Below are 26,527 nucleotides of genomic sequence, written 5' to 3'. Positions count from 1 at the left end.
CTTGAAGGACTTCCCACATATGCTGAGCACTTTTTGGCTGCTTTTCCTTCACTCTATTCGGTCCAACTCATCCCAAACCATCTCAATTTGGTTGAGGTCGGGGGATTTTGGAGGCCAGGTCATCTGATGCAGCACTCCATCACTGTCCTTCTTGGTCAAATAGCCCTTACACAGCCTGGAGGTGTGTTGGGTGATTGTCCTGTTGAAAAACAAATGATAGTCCCACTAAGCGCAAACCAGATGGGATGGTGTATCGCTGCAGAGTGCTGTGGTAGCCATGCTGGTTAAGTGTACCTTGAATTCTAAATAAATCACTGACAGTGTTACCAGCAAAGCACCATCACACCACCTTATCCTCCATGCTTCATATTGGGAACCACACATTGCGGAGATCATCCATTCACCTACTCTGTCTCACAACGACACAGTGGTTGAAACCAAAAATCTCATATTTGGACTCATCAGACCAAAGGACAGATTTCCACTGATCTAATGTCCATTTCTCATGTTTCTTGGCCCAAGCAAGTCTCTTCTTCTTATTGGTGTCCTTTAGTAGTGGTTTCTTTGCAGCAATTCGACCATGAAGGCCTGATTCACACCGTCAGTTGAGATGTGTCTGTTACTTTAACTGCAATCTGAGGTGCAGTTAACTAATGATTGAACTCTGTGAAGAATGTATTTATTTCCCTCTTTCCTTCCAATCTGAGGTGCAGTTAACTTTAATGAATGTATCCTCTGCAGCAGAGGTAACTCTGGGTCTTCCTTTCTTGTGGTGGTCCTCATGAGAGACAGTTAACTCTAATGAACTTATCCTCTGCAGCAGAGGTAACTCTGGGTCTTCCTTTCTTGTGGCGGTCCTCACGAGAGACAGTTTCATCACAGCACTTGATGGTTTTTGCGACTGCACTTGAAGAAACATTCTTGAAATATTCCGGATTGACTGACCTTCAAGTCTTAAAGTAATGATGGAATGTCGTTTCTCTTTGCTTATTTGAGCTGTTCTTGCCATAATATGGACTTGGTCTTTTATCTTCTGTTTACCACCCCTACCTTGTCACAACACAACTGATTGGCTCAAATGCATTAAGAAGGAAAGAAATTCCACACATTCACTTTTAACAAGTCACATCTGTTAATTGAAATGCATTCCTGTTGACTCTCGTGAGGTTGGTTAAGAGAATGCCAAGCATGTGCTAAGCTGACATCAAGGCAAAGGATAGCTATTTTAAAGAATCGCAAATATAAAATATATTATAATTTGTTTAACACTTTATTTTGGTTACTACATGATTGTGTGTTTTTTCATAGTTTTTCTGTCTTCACTATTATTCTACAATGTAGAAAAATGTAAAAAAATAAATAATAATAATTAAGAAAAACCCTGGAATGAGTTGGTGTGTCCTAACTGTTGATTGTTACTGTACATTCAGGCTGATCGCTGATCAAACTGATCCTCTTAACAAAGAGTAACTTTATGTAAAACAGAGAAGGGTCGAGCCAAGCCAAGCCAAGTCAAGCCAAGCCAAGCCAAACTGTACTGGGCTGGGCTGGTCATCCACTAGAATTTAAGGATTTTGTGCACTGGCCAGCCAGGCTAGTAGATCCCAAGTCTAAGATCAGAGCTATGAGATATTTTCTACTAGCTCGGTCTGAACGGTACTAGCCTCAGGCTAGCGGGCTAGCTTAATTTCTCTCCCTGGAACCTTGAAAAGACAATGTGACAGGAGAATACAGGTTGGGGTCAAATAACAGTATGAAAAAGGGGGAGACTCCTACAGTTCAGTCAGGTTGGGGTCAGTGTTAAAGCGGAGACCTGAGTGGGCATGATCCTCTTGGCTTCCCTCCCGGGAACTTTCCTCTGTCTCTCTACTCTCTGGCGAGGCGGAGGCAACTCAGCCAGGAACGATCCCATCCTGGTAGAGACACACACAGGGACAGTCAGAGACGGTTACGCACTAAACTAAATATAAACACAACATGTAAAGTGTTGGTCCCATGTTTCATGAGCTGAAATAAAAGATCCCAGAAATGTTCCGTATGCACAAAAAGCTGATTTCTCTCAAATGTTTGTGCACCAATTAGTTTAGATCCCTGTTAGTGAGCATTTCTCCTTTGCTAAGATAATCCATCCACTTGACAGGTGAGGCATATCAAGAAGCTGATTAAACAGCGTGATCATTACTCAGGCGCACCTTGTCCTGGGGAAAATAAAAGCCACTAAAATGTTACGTTTTGTCACACAACACAATGCCACAGATGTCTCAAGTTTTGAGGGAGCGTTCAATTGGCACGCTGACTGCAGGAATATCCACCAGAGCTTTTGCCATAGAATTGAATGTTCATTTCTCTACCATAAGCCACCTCCAACATCGTTTTAGAGAATTTGCAATTATGTCCAACTGAATGGCGTCATGTGGACGAGCGTTTTGCTGATGTCAACGTTGTGAACAGAGTGCCCCATGGTGGAGGTGGGGTTATGGTATGGTGTTTGCTGATGTCATCGTTGTGAACAGAGTGCCCCATGGTGGGGTTATGGTATGGTGTTTACTGATGTCATCGTTGTGAACAGAGTGCCCCATGGTGGAGGTGGGGTTATGGTATGGTGTTTACTGATGTCAACGTTGTGAACAGAGTGCCCCATGGTGGCGGTGGGGTTATGGTATGGTGTTTACTGATGTCAACGTTGTGAACAGAGGGCCCCATGGTGGAGGTGGGGTTATGGTATGGTGTTTACTGATGTCAACGTTGTGAACAGAGTGCCCCATGGTGGGGTTATGGTATGGTGTTTACTGATGTCAACGTTGTGAACAGAGTGCCCCATGGTGGCGGTGGGGTTATGGTATGGTGTTTACTGATGTCAACGTTGTGAACAGAGTGCCCCATGGTGGCGGTGGGGTTATGGTATGGTGTTTACTGATGTCAACGTTGTGAACAGAGGGCCCCATGGTGGAGGTGGGGTTATGGTATGGTGTTTACTGATGTCAACGTTGTGAACAGAGTGCCCCATGGTGGGGTTATGGTATGGTGTTTACTGATGTCAACGTTGTGAACAGAGTGCCCCATGGTGGCGGTGGGGTTATGGTATGGTGTTTACTGATGTCAACGTTGTGAACAGAGTGCCCCATGGTGGCGGTGGGGTTATGGTATGGTGTTTACTGATGTCAACGTTGTGAACAGAGTGCCCCATGGTGGCGGTGGGGTTATGGTATGGTGTTTACTGATGTCAACGTTGTGAACAGAGTGCCCCATGGTGGGGTTATGGTATGGTGTTTACTGATGTCAACGTTGTGAACAGAGTGCCCCATGGTGGCGGTGGGGTTATGGTATGGTGTTTACTGATGTCATCGTTGTGAACAGAGTGCCCCATGGTGGGGTTATGGTATGGTGTTTACTGATGTCAACGTTGTGAACAGAGTGCCCCATGGTGGGGTTATGGTATGGTGTTTACTGATGTCAACGTTGTGAACAGAGTGCCCCATGGTGGGGTTATGGTATGGTGTTTACTGATGTCAACGTTGTGAACAGAGTTCCCATGGTGGAGGTGGGGTTATGGTATGGTGTTTACTGATGTCAACTTTGTGAACAGAGGGCCCCATGGTGGGGTTATGGTATGGTGTTTACTGATGTCAACGTTGTGAGCAGAGGGCCCCATGGTGGGGTTATGGTATGGTGTTTACTGATGTCAACGTTGTGAGCAGAGGGCCCCATGGTGGGGTTATGGTATGGGCAGGCACAACGAACACAATTGCATTTTATAGATGGCAATTTGAATGCAAAAAAAAATACAGTGAAGAAATACTGAGGCCCATTGTTAGGGAAGATTCAGAATATGTTGGTAACATATGTATGATGTTTTATATTCATCTAATGTGTGTAAGTTACTTCCCATCAGAATGGTATTTTTGTATAATACTGTGGCGAGGTTGCAGTTATCTGTTCTATGTCAAGACTAAGTTGCTTGGGCCGCTGAGAGAGGGGAGAGGTCAAAGTGTCATCATGTGTAAACATATCTTTTACTCCCTACTTTTCCCAGTGGAGAAAGGAGGGTGGCAGTGTCTGGAATCATTCTATGCTCCCTCTAATGTTGTTTCTATCTTAACCTATAGCCTCATTCTCCTCTCCGTGAGTTTGTCCAGGAGTTTGTATTTAGAGTGGGTTGTATCTAAATGACAATTTGATATATGCCTGTTGATATGGAGGATTTGGTTTATGGTTCTGGGGTTTGGGAAAGGAGACAAAGCTGAACGATGAATTATGTATATGCTGTCTGACTATGTGTGATCTTTGCTATAAAGGATCCCATTTTGCCATTGTGGGGGGACTCTCAACTTTTCATTAGAGATACTGAACTGTTGAAAGTCAAAATGCTATAGAGCTTATATAATTAAAGATGGACGTTGATAACTAACTCTGACTTGTGTGTGGTTTGCTCTCATGATTTGGTAAATAGAGGACATTTCCACGACACCATTTTTTTAAAGGTATCTGTGACCAACAAATGCATATCTGTATTTCCAATCGTGAAATCCATAGATTAGGGCCTAATTTATTTATTTCAATTCACTGATTTCCTGATTTCCTGAACTGTAATATTTTTGGTTCAGTACACATTTTCTCTGAGCATATTTGGTGAGTGGTCACCTTTGCCCCCAAAGAGTTGGAGGATGATGTCTGGTGAGGTGGATGAAGTGAGGTGGATGAAGTGAGGTGGAGCGAGGTGGAGGATGATGTCTGGTGAGGTGGATGAAGTCTGCGTTGGACTACATTGCAAACAGACTGTACGGAATGCCTGATCTAGAACGTTACAAATCACCCTGTATCTTAAATAACATTATTTAATATTAGCGATTCAACTGATCCCCCTCAAACATGCTGACTATTAGCCACCTTCTGCTCTCCTCTACTCACATGTAGTGGAAGGAGGGAGCAGTCCTGAAGCAGCGTTGAGCTCTAGTAGCCACCCTCTGCCACGCGTCCTGGGGGAGGTAGCCACCGCTCGCACCACCACCCTCCTCCTCCTCATCTTCATCCTCCAGGCGATTCAAACCCATGAACGACAACTGGGTGGACCAATAAGAACACAAAGGATAAAGAGTTAGCAATCTGATAAACGTTAGCCTTCACCACCACCCACAATCCTCTCCTTGCCCTCCTCTCTCTCCTTGCCCTCCTCCTCCTTCCCTACCTCCCTCTCCTTCCCTTTCTCCTTCCCCACCCTCTTCTCCTCTACCTCCACTTCCTCCCAGTCCCATCCTCCCTCCTACTTACCAGGTGTTCGGCGAAGGCTGAGGGATCGAAGGCTGATCCCTCAGCGTGTAGCTGGGTGGCCTTCTCCTTCCCCAGGTCTGTAGCCAGCACCAGGAGCTGAGCGTCGAGAGCTGCTTCGCGGGCCTGACGGACTGAGAGAGGACAAAACATGAGGGTGAAGACAAAGAAAAGAGTGAGGATATTAGATTGAGATATTAACAACTTTAAAACTACTTCCTTCCCTGTAATAATCACTCACTCAGACATTACTAGATTCGTGAGAGCTACCCCCCCCCCCCCTACTTTTGCCTATCTGACTATGATTTCAACGTAAGGATGCAATGCAAAGAGTTTGACAGATCCTATCATACCTTCTGCAAACAGTTTGTTAGCCTCCTCCAACACATCTGTCAGTTTGTTGTTGGTGGGACTCAACATGTCCTCTCTGTTCTCTGGGAAAAACAGAGAAGGTAAAGGTTCAAGGTACAACTGGGACAAATCATCGAAATCAATTTCCACGTTGCTGAAGTTCGTTTGCCTAATAAATATACGGAGCACAGAATATATATATAAAACGCAACAAGAAACAATTTCAATGATTTTACTGAGTTCAAATCTAATCAAAATGTTATTTGACACATACACGTTTAACAGATGTTATTGCGGGTGTAGCGAAATGCTTGTGTTTCTAGCTCCAACAGTGCAGTAATATCTAACTAAATGCTTGTGTTCCTAGCTCCAACAGTGCAGTAATATCTAACTAAATGCTTGTGTTTCTAGCTCCAACAGTGCAGTAATATCTAACTAAATGCTTGTGTTCCTAGTTCCAACAGTGCAGTAGTATCTAACTAAATGCTTGTGTTTCTAGTTCCAACAGTGCAGTAGTATCTAACTAAATGCTTGTGTTTCTAGCTCCAACAGTGCAGTAGTATCTAACTAAATGCTTGTGTTCCTAGTTCCAACAGTGCAGTAGTATCTAACTAAATGCTTGTGTTCCTAGTTCCAACAGTGCAGTAGTATCTAACTAAATGCTTGTGTTTCTAGCTCCAACAGTGCAGTAGTATCTAACTAAATGCTTGTGTTTCTAGCTCCAACAGTGCAGTAATATCAACTAAATGCTTGTGTTCCTAGCTCCAACAGTGCAGTAGTATCTAACTAAATGCTTGTGTTCCTAGTTCCAACAGTGCAGTAGTATCTAACTAAATGCTTGTGTTCCTAGCTCCAACAGTGCAGTAGTATCTAACTAAATGCTTGTGTTCCTAGTTCCAACAGTGCAGTAGTATCTAACTAAATGCTTGTGTTTCTAGCTCCAACAGTGCAGTAATATCAACTAAATGCTTGTGTTCCTAGCTCCAACAGTGCAGTAGTATCTAACTAAATGCTTGTGTTCCTAGTTCCAACAGTGCAGTAGTATCTAACTAAATGCTTGTGTTTCTAGTTCCAACAGTGCAGTAGTATCTAACTAAATGCTTGTGTTCCTAGCTCCAACAGTGCAGTAGTATCTAACTAAATGCTTGTGTTCCTAGTTCCAACAGTGCAGTAATATCTAACTAAATGCTTGTGTTCCTAGTTCCAACAGTGCAGTAGTATCTAACTAAATGCTTGTGTTCCTAGTTCCAACAATGCAGTAGTATCTAACTAAATGCTTGTGTTCCTAGTTCCAACAATGCAGTAGTATCTAACTAAATGCTTGTGTTCCTAGTTCCAACAATGCAGTAGTATCTAACTAAATGCTTGTGTTTCTAGCTCCAACAGTGCAGTAGTATCTAACTAAATGCTTGTGTTTCTAGCTCCAACAGTGTAGTAGTATCTAACTAAATGCTTGTGTTTCTAGCTCCAACAGTGCAGTAGTATCTAACTAAATGCTTGTGTTCCTAGTTCCAACAGTGCAGTAGTATCTAACTAAATGCTTGTGTTTCTAGCTCCAACAGTGCAGTAATATCTAACTAAATGCATGTGTTTCTAGCTCCAACAGTGCAGTAGTATCTAACTAAATGCTTGTGTTTCTAGCTCCAACAGTGCAGTAGTATCTAACTAAATGCTTGTGTTCCTAGTTCCAACAGTGCAGTAGTATCTAACTAAATGCTTGTGTTCCTAGCTCCAACAGTGCAGTAGTATCTAAATAAATGCGTGTGTTCCTAGCTCCAACAGTGCAGTAGTATCTAACTAAATGCTTGTGTTCCTAGTTCCAACAGTGCAGTAATATCTAACTAAATGCTTGTGTTCCTAGTTCCAACAGTGCAGTAGTATCTAACTAAATGCTTGTGTTCCTAGTTCCAACAATGCAGTAGTATCTAACTAAATGCTTGTGTTCCTAGTTCCAACAATGCAGTAGTATCTAACTAAATGCTTGTGTTCCTAGTTCCAACAATGCAGTAGTATCTAACTAAATGCTTGTGTTTCTAGCTCCAACAGTGCAGTAGTATCTAACTAAATGCTTGTGTTTCTAGTTCCAACAGTGTAGTAGTATCTAACTAAATGCTTGTGTTTCTAGCTCCAACAGTGCAGTAGTATCTAACTAAATGCTTGTGTTCCTAGTTCCAACAGTGCAGTAGTATCTAACTAAATGCTTGTGTTCCTAGTTCCAACAGTGCAGTAGTATCTAACTAAATGCTTGTGTTTCTAGCTCCAACAGTGCAGTAGTATCTAACTAAATGCTTGTGTTCCTAGCTCCAACAGTGCAGTAGTATCTAGCTAAATGCTTGTGTTCCTAGTTCCAACAGTACAGTAATATCTAACTAAATGCTAGTGTTCCTAGTTCCAACAGTGCAGTAGTATCTAACTAAATGCTTGTGTTTCTAGCTCCAACAGTACAGTAATATCTAACTAAATGCTTGTGTTCCTAGCTCCAACAGTGCAGTAGTATCTAACTAAATGCTAGTGTTTCGAGCTCCAACAGTGCAGTAGTATCTAACTAAATGCTTGTGTTCCTAGCTCCAACAGTGCAGTAGTATCTAACTAAATGCTTATGTTTCTAGCTCCAACAGTGCAGTAGTATCTAACTAAATGCTTGTGTTCCTAGTTCCAACAGTGCAGTAGTATCTAACTAAATGCTTGTGTTCCTAGCTCCAACAGTGCAGTAGTATCTAACTAAATGCTAATGTTTCTAGCTCCAACAGTGCAGTAATATCTAACTAAATGCATGTGTTTCTAGCTCCAACAGTGCAGTAGTATCTAACTAAATGCTTGTGTTTCTAGCTCCAACAGTGCAGTAGTATCTAACTAAATGCTTGTGTTCCTAGTTCCAACAGTGCAGTAGTATCTAACTAAATGCTTGTGTTCCTAGCTCCAACAGTGCAGTAGTATCTAAATAAATGCGTGTGTTCCTAGCTCCAACAGTGCAGTAGTATCTAACTAAATGCTTGTGTTTCTAGCTCCAACAGTGCAGTAGTATCTAACTAAATGCTTGTGTTCCTAGCTCCAACAGTGCAGTAGTATCTAGCTAAATGCTAGTGTTCCTAGTTCCAACAGTGCAGTAGTATCTAACTAAATGCTTGTGTTTCTAGCTCCAACAGTACAGTAATATCTAACTAAATGCTTGTGTTCCTAGCTCCAACAGTGCAGTAGTATCTAACTAAATGCTTGTGTTCCTAGCTCCAACAGAGCAGTAGTATCTAACTAAATGCTTGTGTTTCTAGCTCCAACAGTGCAGTAGTATCTAACTAAATGCTTGTGTTTCTAGCTCCAACAGTGCAGTAGTATCTAACTAAATGCTTGTGTTCCTAGCTCCAACAGAGCAGTAGTATCTAGCTAAATGCATGTGTTCCTAGTTCCAACAGTACAGTAATATCTAACTAAATGCTAGTGTTCCTAGTTCCAACAGTACAGTAGTATCTAACTAAATGCTTGTGTTTCTAGCTCCAACAGTACAGTAATATCTAACTAAATGCTTGTGTTCCTAGCTCCAACAGTGCAGTAGTATCTAACTAAATGCTAGTGTTTCTATCTCCAACAGTCAGTAATATCTAATGCTTGTGTTTCTAGCTCCAACAGTAATATCTAACTAAATGCTTGTGTTCCTAGCTCCAACAGTCAGTAATATCTAATGCTTGTGTTCCTAGCTCCAACAGTGCAGTAGTATCTAACTAAATGCTTGTGTTCCTAGCTCCAACAGTCAGTAATATCTAATGCTTGTGTTTCTAGCTCCAACAGTGCAGTAGTATCTAACTAAATGCTTGTGTTCCTAGCTCCAACAGTCAGTAATATCTAATGCTTGTGTTTCTAGCTCCAACAGTGCAGTAGTATCTAACTAAATGCTTGTGTTCCTAGCTCCAACAGTCAGTAATATCTAATGCTTGTGTTTCTAGCTCCAACAGTGCAGTAGTATCTAACTAAATGCTTGTGTTTCTAGCTCCAACAGTGCAGTAATATCTAACTAAATGCATGTGTTTCTAGCTCCAACAGTGCAGTAGTATCTAACTAAATGCTTGTGTTTCTAGCTCCAACAGTGCAGTAGTATCTAACTAAATGCTTGTGTTCCTAGTTCCAACAGTGCAGTAGTATCTAACTAAATGCTTGTGTTCCTAGCTCCAACAGTGCAGTAGTATCTAAATAAATGCGTGTGTTCCTAGCTCCAACAGTGCAGTAGTATCTAACTAAATGCTTGTGTTCCTAGTTCCAACAGTGCAGTAATATCTAACTAAATGCTTGTGTTCCTAGTTCCAACAGTGCAGTAGTATCTAACTAAATGCTTGTGTTCCTAGTTCCAACAATGCAGTAGTATCTAACTAAATGCTTGTGTTCCTAGTTCCAACAATGCAGTAGTATCTAACTAAATGCTTGTGTTCCTAGTTCCAACAATGCAGTAGTATCTAACTAAATGCTTGTGTTTCTAGCTCCAACAGTGCAGTAGTATCTAACTAAATGCTTGTGTTTCTAGCTCCAACAGTGTAGTAGTATCTAACTAAATGCTTGTGTTTCTAGCTCCAACAGTGCAGTAGTATCTAACTAAATGCTTGTGTTCCTAGCTCCAACAGTGCAGTAGTATCTAACTAAATGCTAATGTTTCTAGCTCCAACAGTGCAGTAATATCTAACTAAATGCATGTGTTTCTAGCTCCAACAGTGCAGTAGTATCTAACTAAATGCTTGTGTTTCTAGCTCCAACAGTGCAGTAGTATCTAACTAAATGCTTGTGTTCCTAGTTCCAACAGTGCAGTAGTATCTAACTAAATGCTTGTGTTCCTAGCTCCAACAGTGCAGTAGTATCTAAATAAATGCGTGTGTTCCTAGCTCCAACAGTGCAGTAGTATCTAACTAAATGCTTGTGTTCCTAGTTCCAACAGTGCAGTAATATCTAACTAAATGCTTGTGTTCCTAGTTCCAACAGTGCAGTAGTATCTAACTAAATGCTTGTGTTCCTAGTTCCAACAATGCAGTAGTATCTAACTAAATGCTTGTGTTCCTAGTTCCAACAATGCAGTAGTATCTAACTAAATGCTTGTGTTCCTAGTTCCAACAATGCAGTAGTATCTAACTAAATGCTTGTGTTTCTAGCTCCAACAGTGCAGTAGTATCTAACTAAATGCTTGTGTTTCTAGCTCCAACAGTGTAGTAGTATCTAACTAAATGCTTGTATTTCTAGTTCCAACAGTACAGTAATATCTAACTAAATGCTAGTGTTCCTAGTTCCAACAGTACAGTAGTATCTAACTAAATGCTTGTGTTTCTAGCTCCAACAGTACAGTAATATCTAACTAAATGCTTGTGTTCCTAGCTCCAACAGTGCAGTAGTATCTAACTAAATGCTAGTGTTTCTATCTCCAACAGTCAGTAATATCTAATGCTTGTGTTTCTAGCTCCAACAGTAATATCTAACTAAATGCTTGTGTTCCTAGCTCCAACAGTCAGTAATATCTAATGCTTGTGTTCCTAGCTCCAACAGTGCAGTAGTATCTAACTAAATGCTTGTGTTCCTAGCTCCAACAGTCAGTAATATCTAATGCTTGTGTTTCTAGCTCCAACAGTGCAGTAGTATCTAACTAAATGCTTGTGTTCCTAGCTCCAACAGTCAGTAATATCTAATGCTTGTGTTTCTAGCTCCAACAGTGCAGTAGTATCTAACTAAATGCTTGTGTTCCTAGCTCCAACAGTCAGTAATATCTAATGCTTGTGTTTCTAGCTCCAACAGTGCAGTAGTATCTAACTAAATGCTTGTGTTTCTAGCTCCAACAGTGCAGTAATATCTAACTAAATGCATGTGTTTCTAGCTCCAACAGTGCAGTAGTATCTAACTAAATGCTTGTGTTTCTAGCTCCAACAGTGCAGTAGTATCTAACTAAATGCTTGTGTTCCTAGTTCCAACAGTGCAGTAGTATCTAACTAAATGCTTGTGTTCCTAGCTCCAACAGTGCAGTAGTATCTAAATAAATGCGTGTGTTCCTAGCTCCAACAGTGCAGTAGTATCTAACTAAATGCTTGTGTTCCTAGTTCCAACAGTGCAGTAATATCTAACTAAATGCTTGTGTTCCTAGTTCCAACAGTGCAGTAGTATCTAACTAAATGCTTGTGTTCCTAGTTCCAACAATGCAGTAGTATCTAACTAAATGCTTGTGTTCCTAGTTCCAACAATGCAGTAGTATCTAACTAAATGCTTGTGTTCCTAGTTCCAACAATGCAGTAGTATCTAACTAAATGCTTGTGTTTCTAGCTCCAACAGTGCAGTAGTATCTAACTAAATGCTTGTGTTTCTAGCTCCAACAGTGTAGTAGTATCTAACTAAATGCTTGTGTTTCTAGCTCCAACAGTGCAGTAGTATCTAACTAAATGCTTGTGTTCCTAGCTCCAACAGTGCAGTAGTATCTAACTAAATGCTAATGTTTCTAGCTCCAACAGTGCAGTAATATCTAACTAAATGCATGTGTTTCTAGCTCCAACAGTGCAGTAGTATCTAACTAAATGCTTGTGTTTCTAGCTCCAACAGTGCAGTAGTATCTAACTAAATGCTTGTGTTCCTAGTTCCAACAGTGCAGTAGTATCTAACTAAATGCTTGTGTTCCTAGCTCCAACAGTGCAGTAGTATCTAAATAAATGCGTGTGTTCCTAGCTCCAACAGTGCAGTAGTATCTAACTAAATGCTTGTGTTCCTAGTTCCAACAGTGCAGTAATATCTAACTAAATGCTTGTGTTCCTAGTTCCAACAGTGCAGTAGTATCTAACTAAATGCTTGTGTTCCTAGTTCCAACAATGCAGTAGTATCTAACTAAATGCTTGTGTTCCTAGTTCCAACAATGCAGTAGTATCTAACTAAATGCTTGTGTTCCTAGTTCCAACAATGCAGTAGTATCTAACTAAATGCTTGTGTTTCTAGCTCCAACAGTGCAGTAGTATCTAACTAAATGCTTGTGTTTCTAGCTCCAACAGTGTAGTAGTATCTAACTAAATGCTTGTATTTCTAGCTCCAACAGTGCAGTAGTATCTAACTAAATGCTTGTGTTCCTAGTTCCAACAGTGCAGTAGTATCTAACTAAATGCTTGTGTTCCTAGTTCCAACAGTGCAGTAGTATCTAACTAAATGCTTGTGTTTCTAGCTCCAACAGTGCAGTAGTATCTAACTAAATGCTTGTGTTCCTAGTTCCAACAGTGCAGTAGTATCTAACTAAATGCTTGTGTTTCTAGCTCCAACAGTGCAGTAGTATCTAACTAAATGCTTGTGTTCCTAGCTCCAACAGAGCAGTAGTATCTAGCTAAATGCATGTGTTCCTAGTTCCAACAGTACAGTAATATCTAACTAAATGCTAGTGTTCCTAGTTCCAACAGTGCAGTAGTATCTAACTAAATGCTTGTGTTTCTAGCTCCAACAGTACAGTAATATCTAACTAAATGCTTGTGTTCCTAGCTCCAACAGTGCAGTAGTATCTAACTAAATGCTAGTGTTTCTATCTCCAACAGTCAGTAATATCTAATGCTTGTGTTTCTAGCTCCAACAGTAATATCTAACTAAATGCTTGTGTTCCTAGCTCCAACAGTCAGTAATATCTAATGCTTGTGTTCCTAGCTCCAACAGTGCAGTAGTATCTAACTAAATGCTTGTGTTCCTAGCTCCAACAGTCAGTAATATCTAATGCTTGTGTTTCTAGCTCCAACAGTGCAGTAGTATCTAACTAAATGCTTGTGTTCCTAGCTCCAACAGTCAGTAATATCTAATGCTTGTGTTTCTAGCTCCAACAGTGCAGTAGTATCTAACTAAATGCTTGTGTTCCTAGCTCCAAAAGTCAGTAATATCTAATGCTTGTGTTTCTAGCTCCAACAGTGCAGTAGTATCTAACTAAATGCTTGTGTTTCTAGCTCCAACAGTGCAGTAATATCTAACTAAATGCATGTGTTTCTAGCTCCAACAGTGCAGTAGTATCTAACTAAATGCTTGTGTTTCTAGCTCCAACAGTGCAGTAGTATCTAACTAAATGCTTGTGTTCCTAGTTCCAACAGTGCAGTAGTATCTAACTAAATGCTTGTGTTCCTAGCTCCAACAGTGCAGTAGTATCTAAATAATGCGTGTGTTCCTAGCTCCAACAGTGCAGTAGTATCTAACTAAATGCTTGTGTTCCTAGTTCCAACAGTGCAGTAATATCTAACTAAATGCTTGTGTTCCTAGTTCCAACAGTGCAGTAGTATCTAACTAAATGCTTGTGTTCCTAGTTCCAACAATGCAGTAGTATCTAACTAAATGCTAATGTTTCTAGCTCCAACAGTGCAGTAATATCTAACTAAATGCATGTGTTTCTAGCTCCAACAGTGCAGTAGTATCTAACTAAATGCTTGTGTTTCTAGCTCCAACAGTGCAGTAGTATCTAACTAAATGCTTGTGTTCCTAGTTCCAACAGTGCAGTAGTATCTAACTAAATGCTTGTGTTCCTAGCTCCAACAGTGCAGTAGTATCTAAATAAATGCGTGTGTTCCTAGCTCCAACAGTGCAGTAGTATCTAACTAAATGCTTGTGTTCCTAGTTCCAACAGTGCAGTAATATCTAACTAAATGCTTGTGTTCCTAGTTCCAACAGTGCAGTAGTATCTAACTAAATGCTTGTGTTCCTAGTTCCAACAATGCAGTAGTATCTAACTAAATGCTTGTGTTCCTAGTTCCAACAATGCAGTAGTATCTAACTAAATGCTTGTGTTCCTAGTTCCAACAATGCAGTAGTATCTAACTAAATGCTTGTGTTTCTAGCTCCAACAGTGCAGTAGTATCTAACTAAATGCTTGTGTTTCTAGCTCCAACAGTGTAGTAGTATCTAACTAAATGCTTGTATTTCTAGCTCCAACAGTGCAGTAGTATCTAACTAAATGCTTGTGTTCCTAGTTCCAACAGTGCAGTAGTATCTAACTAAATGCTTGTGTTCCTAGTTCCAACAGTGCAGTAGTATCTAACTAAATGCTTGTGTTTCTAGCTCCAACAGTGCAGTAGTATCTAACTAAATGCTTGTGTTCCTAGTTCCAACAGTGCAGTAGTATCTAACTAAATGCTTGTGTTTCTAGCTCCAACAGTGCAGTAGTATCTAACTAAATGCTTGTGTTCCTAGCTCCAACAGAGCAGTAGTATCTAGCTAAATGCATGTGTTCCTAGTTCCAACAGTACAGTAATATCTAACTAAATGCTAGTGTTCCTAGTTCCAACAGTGCAGTAGTATCTAACTAAATGCTTGTGTTTCTAGCTCCAACAGTACAGTAATATCTAACTAAATGCTTGTGTTCCTAGCTCCAACAGTGCAGTAGTATCTAACTAAATGCTAGTGTTTCTATCTCCAACAGTCAGTAATATCTAATGCTTGTGTTTCTAGCTCCAACAGTAATATCTAACTAAATGCTTGTGTTCCTAGCTCCAACAGTCAGTAATATCTAATGCTTGTGTTCCTAGCTCCAACAGTGCAGTAGTATCTAACTAAATGCTTGTGTTCCTAGCTCCAACAGTCAGTAATATCTAATGCTTGTGTTTCTAGCTCCAACAGTGCAGTAGTATCTAACTAAATGCTTGTGTTCCTAGCTCCAACAGTCAGTAATATCTAATGCTTGTGTTTCTAGCTCCAACAGTGCAGTAGTATCTAACTAAATGCTTGTGTTCCTAGCTCCAAAAGTCAGTAATATCTAATGCTTGTGTTTCTAGCTCCAACAGTGCAGTAGTATCTAACTAAATGCTTGTGTTTCTAGCTCCAACAGTGCAGTAATATCTAACTAAATGCATGTGTTTCTAGCTCCAACAGTGCAGTAGTATCTAACTAAATGCTTGTGTTTCTAGCTCCAACAGTGCAGTAGTATCTAACTAAATGCTTGTGTTCCTAGTTCCAACAGTGCAGTAGTATCTAACTAAATGCTTGTGTTCCTAGCTCCAACAGTGCAGTAGTATCTAAATAAATGCGTGTGTTCCTAGCTCCAACAGTGCAGTAGTATCTAACTAAATGCTTGTGTTCCTAGTTCCAACAGTGCAGTAATATCTAACTAAATGCTTGTGTTCCTAGTTCCAACAGTGCAGTAGTATCTAACTAAATGCTTGTGTTCCTAGTTCCAACAATGCAGTAGTATCTAACTAAATGCTTGTGTTCCTAGTTCCAACAATGCAGTAGTATCTAACTAAATGCTTGTGTTTCTAGCTCCAACAGTGCAGTAGTATCTAACTAAATGCTTGTGTTTCTAGCTCCAACAGTGTAGTAGTATCTAACTAAATGCTTGTGTTTCTAGCTCCAACAGTGCAGTAGTATCTAACTAAATGCTTGTGTTCCTAGCTCCAACAGTGCAGTAGTATCTAACTAAATGCTTGTGTTTCTAGCTCCAACAGTGCAGTAATATCTAACTAAATGCTTGTGTTCCTAGCTCCAACAGTCAGTAATATCTAATGCTTGTGTTTCTAGCTCCAACAGTGCAGTAGTATCTAACTAAATGCTTGTGTTCCTAGCTCCAACAGTCAGTAATATCTAATGCTTGTGTTTCTAGCTCCAACAGTGCAGTAGTATCTAACTAAATGCTTGTGTTTCTAGCTCCAACAGTGCAGTAATATCTAACTAAATGCATGTGTTTCTAGCTCCAACAGTGCAGTAGTATCTAACTAAATGCTTGTGTTTCTAGCTCCAACAGTGCAGTAGTATCTAACTAAATGCTTGTGTTCCTAGTTCCAACAGTGCAGTAGTATCTAACTAAATGCTTGTGTTCCTAGCTCCAACAGTGCAGTAGTATCTAAATAAATGCGTGTGTTCCTAGCTCCAACAGTGCAGTAGTATCTAACTAAATGCTTGTGTTCCTAGTTCCAACAGTGCAGTAATATCTAACTAAATGCTTGTGTTCCTAGTTCCAACAGTGCAGTAGTATCTAACTAAATGCTTGTGTTCCTAGTTCCAACAATGCAGTAGTATCTAACTAAATGCTTGTGTTCCTAGTTCCAACAATGCAGTAGTATCTAACTAAATGCTTGTGTTTCTAGCTCCAACAGTGCAGTAGTATCTAACTAAATGCTTGTGTTTCTAGCTCCAACAGTGTAGTAGTATCTAACTAAATGCTTGTGTTTCTAGCTCCAACAGTGCAGTAGTATCTAACTAAATGCTTGTGTTCCTAGCTCCAACAGTGCAGTAGTATCTAACTAAATGCTTGTGTTTCTAGCTCCAACAGTGCAGTAATATCTAACTAAATGCATGTGTTTCTAGCTCCAACAGTGCAGTAGTATCTAACTAAATGCTTGTGTTTCTAGCTCCAACAGTGCAGTAGTATCTAACTAAATGCTTGTGTTCCTAGTTCCAACAGTGCAGTAGTATCTAACTAAATGCTTGTGTTCCTAGCTCCAACAGTGCAGTAGTATCTAAATAAATGCGTGTGTTCCTAGCTCCAACAGTGCAGTAGTATCTAACTAAATGCTTGTGTTCCTAGTTCCAACAGTGCAGTAATATCTAACTAAATGCTTGTGTTCCTAGTTCCAACAGTGCAGTAGTATCTAACTAAATGCTTGTGTTCCTAGTTCCAACAATGCAGTAGTATCTAACTAAATGCTTGTGTTCCTAGTTCCAACAATGCAGTAGTATCTAACTAAATGCTTGTGTTCCTAGTTCCAACAATGCAGTAGTATCTAACTAAATGCTTGTGTTTCTAGCTCCAACAGTGCAGTAGTATCTAACTAAATGCTTGTGTTTCTAGCTCCAACAGTGTAGTAGTATCTAACTAAATGCTTGTGTTTCTAGCTCCAACAGTGCAGTAGTATCTAACTAAATGCTTGTGTTCCTAGTTCCAACAGTGCAGTAGTATCTAACTAAATGCTTGTGTTCCTAGTTCCAACAGTGCAGTAGTATCTAACTAAATGCTTGTGTTCTAGCTCCAACAGTGCAGTAGTATCTAACTAAATGCTTGTGTTCCTAGTTCCAACAGTGCAGTAGTATCTAACTAAATGCTTGTGTTCCTAGTTCCAACAGTGCAGTAGTATCTAACTAAATGCTTGTGTTTCTAGCTCCAACAGTGCAGTAGTATCTAACTAAATGCTTGTGTTCCTAGTTCCAACAATGCAGTAGTATCTAACTAAATGCTTGTGTTTCTAGCTCCAACAGTGCAGTAGTATCTAACTAAATGCTTGTGTTTCTAGCTCCAACAGTGTAGTAGTATCTAACTAAATGCTTGTGTTTCTAGCTCCAACAGTGCAGTAGTATCTAACTAAATGCTTGTGTTCCTAGCTCCAACAGTGCAGTAGTATCTAACTAAATGCTTGTGTTCCTAGTTCCAACAGTGCAGTAGTATCTAACTAAATGCTTGTGTTCCTAGCTCCAACAGAGCAGTAGTATCTAACTAAATGCTTGTGTTTCTAGCTCCAACAGTGCAGTAGTATCTAACTAAATGCTTGTGTTTCTAGCTCCAACAGTGCAGTAGTATCTAACTAAATGCTTGTGTTCCTAGCTCCAACATAGCAGTAGTATCTAGCTAAATGCATGTGTTCCTAGTTCCAACAGTACAGTAATATCTAACTAAATGCTAGTGTTCCTAGTTCCAACAGTGCAGTAGTATCTAACTAAATGCTAGTGTTTCTATCTCCAACAGTCAGTAATATCTAATGCTTGTGTTTCTAGCTCCAACAGTAATATCTAACTAAATGCTTGTGTTCCTAGCTCCAACAGTCAGTAATATCTAATGCTTGTGTTCCTAGCTCCAACAGTGCAGTAGTATCTAACTAAATGCTTGTGTTCCTAGCTCCAACAGTCAGTAATATCTAATGCTTGTGTTTCTAGCTCCAACAGTGCAGTAGTATCTAACTAAATGCTTGTGTTCCTAGCTCCAACAGTCAGTAATATCTAATGCTTGTGTTCCTAGCTCCAACAGTGCAGTAGTATCTAACTAAATGCTTGTGTTCCTAGCTCCAACAGTCAGTAATATCTAATGCTTGTGTTTCTAGCTCCAACAGTGCAGTAGTATCTAACTAAATGCTTGTGTTCCTAGCTCCAACAGTGTAGTAGTATCTAACTAAATGCTTGTGTTTCTAGCTCCAACAGTGCAGTAGTATCTAACTAAATGCTTGTGTTCCTAGCTCCAACAGTGCAGTAGTATCTAACTAAATGCTTGTGTTTCTAGCTCCAACAGTGCAGTAATATCTAACTAAATGCATGTGTTTCTAGCTCCAACAGTGGCAGTAGTATCTAACTAAATGCTTGTGTTTCTAGCTCCAACAGTGCAGTAGTATCTAACTAAATGCTTGTGTTTCTAGCTCCAACAGTGCAGTAATATCTAACTAAATGCATGTGTTTCTAGCTCCAACAGTGCAGTAGTATCTAACTAAATGCTTGTGTTTCTAGCTCCAACAGTGCAGTAGTATCTAACTAAATGCTTGTGTTCCTAGTTCCAACAGTGCAGTAGTATCTAACTAAATGCTTGTGTTCCTAGCTCCAACAGTGCAGTAGTATCTAAATAAATGCGTGTGTTCCTAGCTCCAACAGTGCAGTAGTATCTAACTAAATGCTTGTGTTCCTAGTTCCAACAGTGCAGTAATATCTAACTAAATGCTTGTGTTCCTAGTTCCAACAGTGCAGTAGTATCTAACTAAATGCTTGTGTTCCTAGTTCCAACAATGCAGTAGTATCTAACTAAATGCTTGTGTTCCTAGTTCCAACAATGCAGTAGTATCTAACTAAATGCTTGTGTTCCTAGTTCCAACAATGCAGTAGTATCTAACTAAATGCTTGTGTTTCTAGCTCCAACAGTGCAGTAGTATCTAACTAAATGCTTGTGTTTCTAGCTCCAACAGTGTAGTAGTATCTAACTAAATGCTTGTGTTCCTAGTTCCCAACAGTGCAGTAGTATCTAACTAAATGCTTGTGTTCCTAGTTCCAACAGTGCAGTAGTATCTAACTAAATGCTTGTGTTCCTAGTTCCAACAGTGCAGTAGTATCTAACTAAATGCTTGTGTTCCTAGCTCCAACAGTGCAGTAGTATCTAAATAAATGCGTGTGTTCCTAGCTCCAACAGTGCAGTAGTATCTAACTAAATGCTTGTGTTCCTAGTTCCAACAGTGCAGTAATATCTAACTAAATGCTTGTGTTCCTAGTTCCAACAGTGCAGTAGTATCTAACTAAATGCTTGTGTTCCTAGTTCCAACAATGCAGTAGTATCTAACTAAATGCTGTGTTTCCTAGTTCAACAAATGCGTATCATAACTAAATGCTTGTGTTCCAGTTCGCAACAATGCAGTAGTATCTAAACTAATGCTTGTGTTTCCTAGCTCACCAGTGCAGTAGTATCTAACTAAAGGCTTGTGTTTCGAGCTCCAACAGTGTAGTAGTATCTAACTAAATGCTTGTGTGTCTAGCCTCCAACAGTGCAGTAAGTATCTAACTAAATGCGTGTGTTCCTAGTTCCAAACAGTGCAGTTAGTATCTAACTAAATGCTTGTGTTCCGAGTTCCAACAGTGGCAGTATTATCGAACTAAATGCTTGTGTTTCTAGCTCCAACAGTGGCAGTAGTATCTAACTAAAATGCTTGTGTTCCTAGTTCCAACAGTGCGTAGTATCTAACTAAATGCTTGTGTTCCTAGCGCCAAAAACAGAGCAGTAGTATATCTAACTAAATGCTTGTGTTTCTAGCTCCAACAGTGCAGTAGTATCTAACTAAATGCTTTGTTTCTAGCTCCAACAGTGCAGTAACATCAACTAAATGCTTGTGTTCCTAGCTCCAACAGTGCAGTAGTATCTAACTAAATGCTTGTGTTCCTAGCTCCAACAGTGCAGTAGTATCTAACTAAATGCTTGAGTTTTCTAGCTCCAACAGTGCAGTAATATCTAACTAAATGCTTGTGTTCCTAGCTCCAACAGTGCAGTAGTATCTAACTAAATGCTTGTGTTTCGAGCTCCAACAGTGCAGTAGTATCTAACTAAATGCTTGTGTTCCTAGTTCCAACAGTGCAGTAGTATCTAAATAAATGCTTGTGTTCCTAGCTCCAACAGTGCAGTAGTATCTAATAAATGCGTTGTGTTCCTAGCTCCAACAGTGCAGTAGTATCTAACTAAATGCTTGTGTTCCTAGTTCCAACAGTGCAGTAATATCTAACTAAATGCTTGTGTTCCTAGTTTCCAACAGTGCCAGTAGTATCTAACTAAATGCTTGTGTTCCTAGTTCCAACAATGCAGTAAGTATCTAACTAAATGCTTGTGTTCCTAGTTCCAACAATGCAGTAGTATCTAACTAAATGCTTGTGTTCCTAGTTCCAACAATGCAGTAGTATCTAACTAAATGCTTGTGTTTCTAGCTCCAACAGTGCAGTAGTATCTAACTAAATGCTTGTGTTTCTAGCTCCAACAGTGTAGTAGTATCTAACTAAATGCTTGTGTTTCTAGCTCCAACAGTGCAGTAGTATCTAACTAAATGCTTGTGTTCCTAGTTCCAACAGTGCAGTAGTATCTAACTAAATGCTTGTGTTCCTAGTTCCAACAGTGCAGTAGTATCTAACTAAATGCTTGTGTTTCCTAGCTCCAACAGTGCAGTAGTATCTAACTAAATGCTTGTGTTCCTAGTTCCAACAGTGCAGTAGTATCTAACTAAATGCTTGTGTTCCTAGTTCCAACAGTGCAGTAGTATCTAACTAAATGCTTGTGTTTTCTAGCTCCAACAGTGCAGTAGTATCTAACTAAATGCTTGTGTTCCTAGTTCCAACAATGCAGTAGTATCTAACTAAATGCTTGTGTTTCTAGTCTCCAACAGTGCAGTAGTATCTAACTAATGCTTGTGTTTCTAGCTCCAACAGTGTAGTAGTATCTAACTAAATGCTTGTGTTTCTAGCTCCAACAGTGCAGTAGTATCTAACTAAATGCTTGTGTTCCTAGCTCCAACAGTGCAGTAGTATCTAACTAAATGCTTGTGTTCCTAGTTCCAACAGTGCAGTAGTATCTAACTAAATGCTTGTGTTCCTAGCTCCAACAGTGCAGTAGTATCTAACTAAATGCTTGTGTTTCTAGCTCCACCAGTGCAGTAGTATCTAACTAAATGATTGTGTTTCAAATAGCTCCAACAGTGCAGGTAGTATCTAACGAAATGCCTTGGGTTCGTCTAGCTCCAACATAGGCAGTAGTAATCGAACTAAACTGCCATTGTTGCCTAGCTTCAACATAGCAGTAGTAATAGCTAGCTAAATGCTATTGTGTTCCTAGTTCCCAACAGGACAGTAAGTATCTAACTAAATGCTTGTGTTTCTAGCTCCAACAGTAGTATCTAACTAATGCTTGTGTTTCTAGCTCCAACAGTAAGTATCTAACTAAATGCTTGTGTTCCTAGCTCCAACAGTCAGTAATATCTAATGCTTGTGTTCCTAGCTCCAACAGTGCAGTAGTATCTAACTAAATGCTTGTGTTCCTAGCTCCAACAGTCAGTAATATCTAATGCTTGTGTTTCTAGCTCCAACAGTGCAGTAGTATCTAACTAAATGCTTGTGTTCCTAGCTCCAACAGTCAGTAATATCTAATGCTTGTGTTCCTAGCTCCAACAGTGCAGTAGTATCTAACTAAATGCTTGTGTTCCTAGCTCCAACAGTCAGTAATATCTAATGCTTGTGTTTCTAGCTCCAACAGTGCAGTAGTATCTAACTAAATGCTTGTGTTCCTAGCTCCAACAGTGCAGTAGTATCTAACTAAATGCTTGTGTTCTAGCTCCAACAGTGCAGTAGTATCTAACTAAATGCTTGTGTTCCTAGCTCCAACAGTGCAGTAGTATCTAACTAAATGCTTGTGTTTCTAGCTCCAACAGTGCAGTAGTATCTAACTAAATGCTTGTGTTTCTAGCTCCAACAGTGCAGTAGTATCTAACTAAATGCTTGTGTTCTAGCTCCAACAGTGCAGTAGTATCTAACTAAATGCTTGTGTTCTAGCTCCAACAGTGCAGTAATATCTAACTAAATGCTTGTGTTTCTAGCTCCAACAGTGCAGTAGTAATCTAACTAAATGCTAGGTGTTTTCTAGCTCAACAGTGCAGTAGTATCTAACTACATGCTTGTGTTCCTAGCTCCAACAGTGCAGTAGTATCTAACTAAATGCTTGTTGTGCCTAGTCCAACAGTGAAGTAGTATCTAACTAAATGCTTGTGTTCCTAGCTCAACAGTGCAGTAGTATCTAACTAAATGCTTGTGTTCTAGCTCCAACAGTGCAGTAATATCTAACTAAATGCTTGTGTTCCTAGTTCCAACAGTGCAGTAGTATCTAACTAAATGCTTGTGTTCCTAGTTCCAACAGTGCAGTAGTATCTAACTAAATGCTTGTGTTCCTAGTTCCAACAGTGCAGTAGTATCTAACTAAATGCTTGTGTTCCTAGCTCCAACAGTGCAGTAGTATCTAACTAAATGCTTGTGTTTCTAGCTCCAACAGTGCAGTAGTATCTAACTAAATGCTTGTGTTTCTAGCTCCAACAGTGCAGTAGTATCTAACTAAATGCTTGTGTTCCTAGTTCCAACAGTGCAGTAGTATCTAACTAAATGCTTGTGTTCCTAGTTCCAACAGTGCAGTAGTATCTAACTAAATGCTTGTGTTCCTAGTTCCAACAGTGCAGTAGTATCTAACTAAATGCTTGTGTTCTAGCTCCAACAGTGCAGTAGTATCTAACTAAATGCTTGTGTTCCTAGCTCCAACAGTGCAGTAGTATCTAACTAAATGCTTGTGTTCCTAGCTCCAACAGTGCAGTAGTATCTAACTAAATGCTTGTGTTCCTAGCTCCAACAGTGCAGTAGTATCTAACTAAATGCTTGTGTTCTAGCTCCAACAGTGCAGTAGTATCTAACTAAATGCTTGTGTTTCTAGCTCCAACAGTGCAGTAGTATCTAACTAAATGCTTGTGTTTCTAGCTCCACAGTGCAGTAGTATCTAACTAAATGTTGTGTTCCTAGCTCCAACAGTCAGTACGTATCTAACTAAATGCTTGTGTTCCTAGCTGCCAACAGTGCAGTAGTATCTAATAATGCGTGTGTTCCTAGCTCCAACAGTGCAGTATTATCTAGACTAAATGCTTGTGTTCCTAGTTCAACAGTGGCAGTAATGATCTAACTAATGCTTGTGTTCCTAGTTCCAACAGTGCAGTAGTATCTAACTAAATGGCTTGTGCTTCCTTAGCTTCCAACAATCAGTAGTATCTAACTGAAATGCTTGTGTTCCGTAGGTCCAACAATGCCAGTAGTATCTAACTAATTGCTTGTGTTCCTAGTTTCCAACAATGCAGTAGTATCTAACTAAATGCTTGTGTTTCTAGCTCCAACAGTGCAGTAGTATCTAACTAAATGCTTGTGTTCTAGCTCCAACAGTGCAGTAGTATCTAACTAAATGCTTGTGTTTCCTAGTTCCAACAGTGCAGTAGTATCTAAACTAAATGCTTGTGTTCTAGTTCCAAACAGTGCAGTAGTATCTAACTAAATGCTTGTGTTTCTAGCTCCAACAGTGCAGTAGTATCAACTAAATGCTTGTGTTCCTAGTCCAACAGTGCAGTAGTATCTAACTAAATGCTTGTGTTCCTAGTTCCAACAAGTGCAGTAGTATCTAACTAAATGCTTGTGTTTCTAGCTCCAACAGTGCAGTAGTATCTTAAACTAATGCTTGGTGTTCCTAGTCCAACAATGCAGTAGTATCTAACTAAATGCTTGTGTTTCTAGCTCCAACAGGAGTAGTATCTAAATAAATGCCATTGTGTTTCTCAGTAGTATCTAACTAAATGCTTGTGTTTCTAGCTCCAACAGTGCAGTAGTATCTAACTAAATGCTTGTGTTCCTAGCTCCAACAGTGCAGTAGTATCTAACTAAATGCTTGTGTTCTAGCTCCAACAGTGCAGTAGTATCTAACTAAATGCTTGTGTTCCTAGCTCCAACAGTGCAGTAGTATCTAACTAAATGCTTGTGTTCTAGCTCCAACAGTGCAGTAGTATCTAACTAAATGCTTGTGTTTCTAGCTCCAACAGTGCAGTAGTATCTAACTAAATGCTTGTGTTTCTAGCTCCAACAGTGCAGTAGTATCTAACTAAATGCTTGTGTTCCTAGCTCCAACAGTGCAGTAGTATCTAACTAAATGCTTGTGTTCCTAGCTCCAACAGTGCAGTAGTATCTAACTAAATGCTTGTGTTCCTAGCTCCAACAGTGCAGTAGTATCTAACTAAATGCTTGTGTTCCTAGTTCCAACAGTGCAGTAGTATCTAACTAAATGCTTGTGTTTCTAGCTCCAACAGTGCAGTAGTATCTAACTAAATGCTTGTGTTTCTAGCTCCAACAGTGCAGTAGTATCTAACTAAATGCTTGTGTTCCTAGCTCCAACAGTGCAGTAGTATCTAACTAAATGCTTGTGTTCCTAGCTCCAACAGTGCAGTAGTATCTAACTAAATGCTTGTGTTCCTAGCTCCAACAGTGCAGTAGTATCTAACTAAATGCTTGTGTTCCTAGCTCCAACAGTGCAGTAATATCTAACTAAATGCTTGTGTTCCTAGCCAACAGTGCAGTAGTATCTAACTAAATGCTTGTGTTTCTAGCTCCAACAGTGCAGTAATATCTAACTGCTTGTGTTTCTAGCTCCAACAGTGCAGTAGTATCTAACTAAATGCTTGTGTTCCTAGCTCCAACAGTCAGTAATATCTAATGCTTGTGTTCCTAGCTCCAACAGTGCAGTAGTATCTAACTAAATGCTTGTGTTCCTAGCTCCAACAGTCAGTATATCTAATGCTTGTGTTCTAGCTCCAACAGTGCAGTAGTATCTAACTAAATGCTTGTGTTCCTAGCTCCAACAGTCAGTAATATCTAATGCTTGTGTTTCTAGCTCCAACAGTGCAGTAGTATCTAACTAAATGCTGTGTTCCTAGCTCAACAGTCAGTAATATCTATGCTTGTGTTTCTAGCTCCAACAGTGCAGTAGTATCTAACTAAATGCTTGTGTTTCCTAGCTCCAACAGTGCAGTAATATCTAACTAAATGCATGTGTTTCTAGCTCCAACAGTGCAGTAGTATCTAACTAAATGCTTGTGTTTCTAGCTCCAACAGTGCAGTAGTATCTAACTAAATGCTTGTGTTCTAGTTCCAACAGTGCAGTAGTATCTAACTAAATGCTTGTGTTCCTAGCTCCAACAGTGCATGTAGTATCTAACTAAATGCTTGTGTTCCTAGCTCCAACAGTGCAGTAGTATCTAATAAATGGTGTGTTCCTAGCTCCAACAGTGCAGTAGTATCTAACTAAATGCTTGTGTTCTAGTTCCAACAGTGCAGTAGTATCTAACTAAATGCTTGTGTTCCTAGTTCCAACAATGCAGTAGTATCTAATAAAAAGAAAAATGCTTGTGTTCTAGCTCCAACATTGCAGTAGTATCTAACTAAATGCTTGTGTTCTAGCTCCAACAGTGTAGTAGTATCTAACTAAATGCTTGTTGTTTCTAGTCCAACAGTGCAGTAGTATCTAACTAAATGCTTGTGTTCTAGCTCCAACAGTGCAGTAGTATCTAACTAAATGCTTGTGTTTCTAGCTCCAACAGTGGCAGTAGTATCTAACTAAATGCATGTGTTTCTAGCTCCAACAGTGCAGTATATCTAACTAAATGCTTGTGTTTCTAGCTCCAACAGTGCAGTAGTATCTAACTAAATGCTTGTGTTCCTAGTTCCAACAGTGCAGTAGTATCTAACTAAATGCTTGTGTTCCTAGCTCCAACAGTGCAGTAGTATCTAAATAAATGCGTGTGTTCTAGCTCCAACAGTGCAGTAGTATCTAACTAAATGCTTGTGTTCCTAGCTCCAACAGTGCAGTAGTATCTAACTAAATGCTTGTGTTCCTAGTTCCAACAGTGCAGTAGTATCTAACTAAATGCTTGTGTTCCTAGTTCCAACAGTGCAGTAG

General features: G+C 39.8%; 1 protein-coding gene across 2 annotated transcripts in view; it reads right to left on the bottom strand.

Moving 5' to 3' along the window:
* LOC109870594 (non-structural maintenance of chromosomes element 4 homolog A) overlaps nucleotides 1-26,527 on the bottom strand; it is a 78,198-nt gene that overhangs the window by 10,332 nt on the left and 41,339 nt on the right. For both annotated transcript variants that reach the window (XM_031804910.1, XM_031804911.1), the window contains exons 3-6: nucleotides 5,619-5,699; nucleotides 5,269-5,399; nucleotides 4,909-5,060; nucleotides 1,814-1,913 (exon numbers count right to left, since the gene is read on the bottom strand). In XM_031804910.1, the coding sequence (XP_031660770.1) occupies nucleotides 1,814-1,913; nucleotides 4,909-5,060; nucleotides 5,269-5,399; nucleotides 5,619-5,699 (464 nt within the window). The remainder of the gene's footprint in view (nucleotides 1-1,813; nucleotides 1,914-4,908; nucleotides 5,061-5,268; nucleotides 5,400-5,618; nucleotides 5,700-26,527) is intronic.

Source organism: Oncorhynchus kisutch, linkage group LG25 (assembly GCF_002021735.2).
Source record: "Oncorhynchus kisutch isolate 150728-3 linkage group LG25, Okis_V2, whole genome shotgun sequence".
NCBI classification, from domain to species: domain Eukaryota; kingdom Metazoa; phylum Chordata; class Actinopteri; order Salmoniformes; family Salmonidae; genus Oncorhynchus; species Oncorhynchus kisutch.
Note: the sequence above shows the minus strand (reverse complement) of the source record. Positions and strands in the feature narration are given on the sequence as shown.